Source organism: Elaeis guineensis, chromosome 5, assembly GCF_000442705.2.
Source record: "Elaeis guineensis isolate ETL-2024a chromosome 5, EG11, whole genome shotgun sequence".
Lineage (NCBI taxonomy): Eukaryota > Viridiplantae > Streptophyta > Magnoliopsida > Arecales > Arecaceae > Elaeis > Elaeis guineensis.
In genome coordinates, this window is record NC_025997.2 from 130,271,874 (window position 1) to 130,276,123 (window position 4,250).

At 39.5% G+C, this 4,250-nt stretch overlaps 1 protein-coding gene across 1 annotated transcript; it reads right to left on the minus strand.

Annotated features, from left to right (window-relative positions):
- Positions 1–596: 596 nt before the first annotated feature.
- LOC105045639 (probable WRKY transcription factor 49) lies at positions 597–3,638 on the minus strand. The gene is made up of 3 exons (XM_010923990.3): positions 3,299–3,638; positions 3,040–3,183; positions 597–1,354 (listed from the first exon to the last, which is right to left on the minus strand). The coding sequence occupies exons 1-3, from the start codon at positions 3,547–3,549 to the stop codon at positions 805–807; spliced, it is 945 nt and encodes a 314-aa protein (XP_010922292.1). The 5' UTR covers positions 3,550–3,638; the 3' UTR covers positions 597–804.
- Between the last annotated feature and the right edge of the window lie 612 nt (positions 3,639–4,250).

Below are 4,250 nucleotides of genomic sequence, written 5' to 3' on the forward strand. Positions count from 1 at the left end.
TTAGTTCTAAATAGTGATGGGTCCAAACAATGCATGCGAGCCACGTGGGTTTTGCACGTGTGTTGAGTCTGTGTTACGATTAACAGAGATTAGTCCCAGACAGTGAATTGGTGTATCTATCATCCACTCTGAGAAGAAGAAGGAGAAAATTTAGCCGAAAAAGGGTACTGTACGATGTAGGGTCTGCAAGTTAAATGTGATGGGAGAATCGAATAATGTTTTCCAAGCCTCCCTGTTTCATCTGCATCTTAATTAGAACGTTATTTTTTCAACGTCTGACAATTAACATGGTTGGCCACACAACCTTTTTGCTTCTACATGATAGTTTAGATATCCTTAATGCGCACCTCCTTCATCTTCAACTGCAAATTTCAATTTCGTCATCTAATCCTCATGATTTAAGCATGTCAGTTTCAAAATTGCATAATTTTATATGATTGGTGTTATGCTTCAATCCTGACAGATGATGCATTTAAGCCCCACTTTTATTTTATGGGCTGGACCGATTTATTTGGTTCTTTTTTGTTGAAAATCTAGTCATTAGAAAAATATAAAACGGTGGAATTGCTCATCTAACATAATATAAATCATTACCATAAATAATAATAATAATAATAATATAAATCATGTATATAACAAGTCTACCAAAAGCTCTCGCATTCAGTGTGCATTACTTCACCACCCTAATTTTCTTTCACGTTGGTGTTACACATGGTGTAAGAGGACAACCAGGCCCCACATTTTCCAAGATACACTTGCAGTATCCAAAGGAATTAAGTATGAAGCCATACAACAGTAATCCTTCTACGGATGTGTCACCGGAATCATGTTCGAAAGTATACCCACGTCAAGATGAGCTGAGTTGAGAGACCAAGAATGGGATGGCGAGTAGTGATCAGGAGAAGACGCCTGAGAGGAGGTAGAGTTGCAGGGCTTCCTAACAAGCAAGGGTACGATATCCTCCAGCAGCCCTTGTGGGCACTGCGCATTGTCTTCGGTTGGCATCCTTTCTTCTCTGAGAACCGGGCCAAGGAGCGTTCCTTGAGGGCTCTTCTCACCAATGATCACAAGCTCCTGCTGCTGCTGCTGCTGCGTCGTGGTTGGTGCTTCCGGCTTTGTGGATCTCGCATCCGGGTTTTGATCAAGATCTTCCGCCTGCTGGACCTTGGGTTTCTTCGGCACATGAAGACTCGTCGCAGAGTTCTGGCCTTGTCGTCGAGGCAAGAAAAAATGGGAGTAGGCATAGTGGAGGTGGAGGCCTTCATAGGTGATGATCAGCATCTCTGGATCTTCTGTGGATCTCTCTACTTGCTTCTTAGCATTACAGCGAGGGTTGGTGCACCTGTAGTAACTCCTGTTTGCCAAACAAACAAATAAGGGGGAAAAGAAAAATTATGTGAGCATATTTGAAGATGGGAGTGAAAATGAGAGCACAAGGGAACAAGCATGCATGACCACCACTTGATCATGATCCAGCTTGGCTTCCAAAAATAGTAGCACGTGATGAAAGCAACTTCACAACCAATTTTTAAACAATGGCTGCTCCTTCCTGAAGGTTAGGCGTTAGGATTGCGACATTGAACTACCTGCAATCTTTTGCACAAACCGGCAACATCGAATTCCATGGCTAGCTCAAATGCAAAGATCTCTAGCGGGTGGCCTGGAATGTTTATGATGATGATTACGTGCATGCACTAACATGTTCGCAACCCTTGCATGGCTTGGAAGTTAAGGTAGTACTGTAACATCCTCTCTGGCCGTTTAGATGGGAATGAAATCGGTGCTTTTATGCAGAGTGGCGTGGTATCCTAAACCATTGGATGGTGGACTGCAGCGGTTTTATGGATTTACACCCCAAAACGGGTGCAAAATCAGAAAAAGGTCGCATTTAAGAAAGTTTTTTTTTTTTTTTTTTGTTCATGTTGCAACTTTTGTATTTCTGGGGAAATTTGTGGTGCCTTTTAATGAAAGAATTGTACCCTATACTGCTTGCATGAATGTCACCGTGCATCATGTCAATTATCTTATCTGGTTGCTATAAGCTTTATCCATCATACTCAGTGATTGGTCCATAATAAAGAAATGAGGTGATTGACGTGATGCTTGATCATGTTGGCGCGTAGTACATATTTTGGATGCAGAAGATAGGAAGAGAAGCTTCCCTAATTGGCGTCTTTACTTGCGTGGGCCCTACTGTGCTATGAAATTTAACGATATTAGGCTCGAGGTCATCACATCCAAGGGCTAATCTTGTCGGTTGCTGGTAGGGAACTGTAGCCATGTGGGGTTGTGCGACCACTGTGGCTCGCTAAGAGACAGGGTGCTGAAATGGAAAACTTACAACCGGGCCCGGTTTTATTTTCCTACCGTTCTCATTCTCAGCTTGCTACCGGGATGGTCATAAAAGTAAAGCCAAACGCAACAACGCACCAAACAACTTCCGCAAGGAGATTCAGCATTGAAAAAGAGTAAAGGATTTTTATTCGCGAAAAAATAATACGTCTTCTAAGTCATCTCTTTCGGTAGTAAAGATGGTGATAAAATTGCTTCTGGCAAAAGAAATGGACCTTGACAATTTGCTGGATATTATGGAAAAAAAGAAATGGAAGATTTTTCAGATTTGAAGCTGATTCTGCGCGCAAGACTCTGGAGAAAGGCCTACTACTGCATAAAAGCTGGACATCAGTATGCATAGGAAAATTAATGGGAGACAGAGTTGAGGAAGCTTGTAAACGATCTCGGCAAGCAATAGAGCTGGGAATATGAGACTACGTCGATGGCAAACACACAGGCTCTCTCTTGCTTCCCACTTCTGACTTTTGGCTTATTCGCCATGTGAGGGATATATATGTTTGATTTCTGATGTAAGAAGGTTACGTGGTCATCCCATCTCCTCATCTCGAGGGATGAAGAATCGCTTCCTTTCTATGACCACACCTACTGTCCTTTCATCTTGAGCATGATATTAACTTAGCTGTAAATAAAATCAGGGGAGGGGATAAATACCCTCCTTTACATGAAAAAAAAAAAAAAAAGGACCTTGGGTTTGGGTTGTTCTTGATAGATTTCTGACCATACTTCCTCCACTTATAGCCATCATCTGTGAGTCCATTCCCACAGCTCTTGATCCTGAGTGTATACTTATTCTCCATTTTACCTGACCCTTTCTCTGGGAATGAACTCCTACAATAAATAGAATCAGATTCACTGATTAATAAAAGATAAGTAATGGGGCAAACTACATATCTTGAGAGTGAGAAACAGAAGCATCTGCAGAAGAAAAGCCTAGTGAACATACACAGCTAGAGAACCAGTACTGCGACCATGCTGAAATCCCATGGACAGCGCACTCTGGATGTCTCCAATTGTAGGGCCAGAGTAGACAGATGAGATGAGCTTGTTAACTACGGACTTCTGAGAAGCAGCTTCTTGAGATTCTGGGACCTCAGGTGGGACGAAGAGAGGGGACTCGTCGTCAAAGAGCTCATGGATGAGCTCCTCTACTGACCCATCAAACCAACTGGCTTCTGATTCATCTACTTCCTCCATGAAAATTGAAGAAAAATGGTTGTTTTTGAGAGGAGAAAGAAGTGAGAGCAGGGCAGAGTTGATATAAGAAGGAAACCGTGGAGCTCTAGACAAGTAGATCTCCGTGGAAATGGCTTGGCTTTTATAGTCTCTTCCATTTTTAAAAGACCAATATACCCTTAAGCGATGTGTCGTGCCATTTTGGTGTGAAAGCTGGGGTTTTGCTATCGGGGTGGTTGGGAGTAATCCAGCATAAAAAATAGAAATGAGATCCTCTACGGTACTCAAAAGCGTACCATAGAGAATAAAATGATTCTCTTGTTAAGTTATAATATTTGGTATAAAAAAAATAATAAAAAAATTAATAAATTTTATATTTATTTTAAAAAAATAAAATAAATATTATAAAAAATTAGTATTTGATAAAATTTTAAATGACGATAATTTATACTTGATAAAAATATTTTTAATAAAGCTTCATATGTAATTATTGAATTTATTCTGATATCTTTTCAAATTTATTTAATAAAATTTTTTTTGTAAAAAAAATTAAGATGAAGGTGGTATTATGTAAAGGGCTTTGTGATTATAGTCATTATATAAAAATTAATTAAAAATGATAATATTATCTTAATATTAAAAAATTATTTTATGTTGAAAGGTATATTTATAAATTTAATCATATTCCTATATAAATTTACCTCCAACCAAATATAGTAATC

Excerpts from the sequence above, each read along its gene's own strand:
- LOC105045639 (XM_010923990.3), bottom strand. The coding sequence starts at position 3,549 with ATGGAGGAAGTAGATGAATCAGAAGCCAGTTGGTTTGATGGGTCAGTA. Across the intron at positions 3,184-3,298 it reads AGTACTGGTTCTCTAGCTGT|GAGTTCATTCCCAGAGAAAG; the intron begins GTATGTTCACTA and ends TATTTATTGTAG. Across the intron at positions 1,355-3,039 it reads AAGAACAACCCAAACCCAAG|GAGTTACTACAGGTGCACCA; the intron begins GTCCTTTTTTTT and ends TTTGGCAAACAG.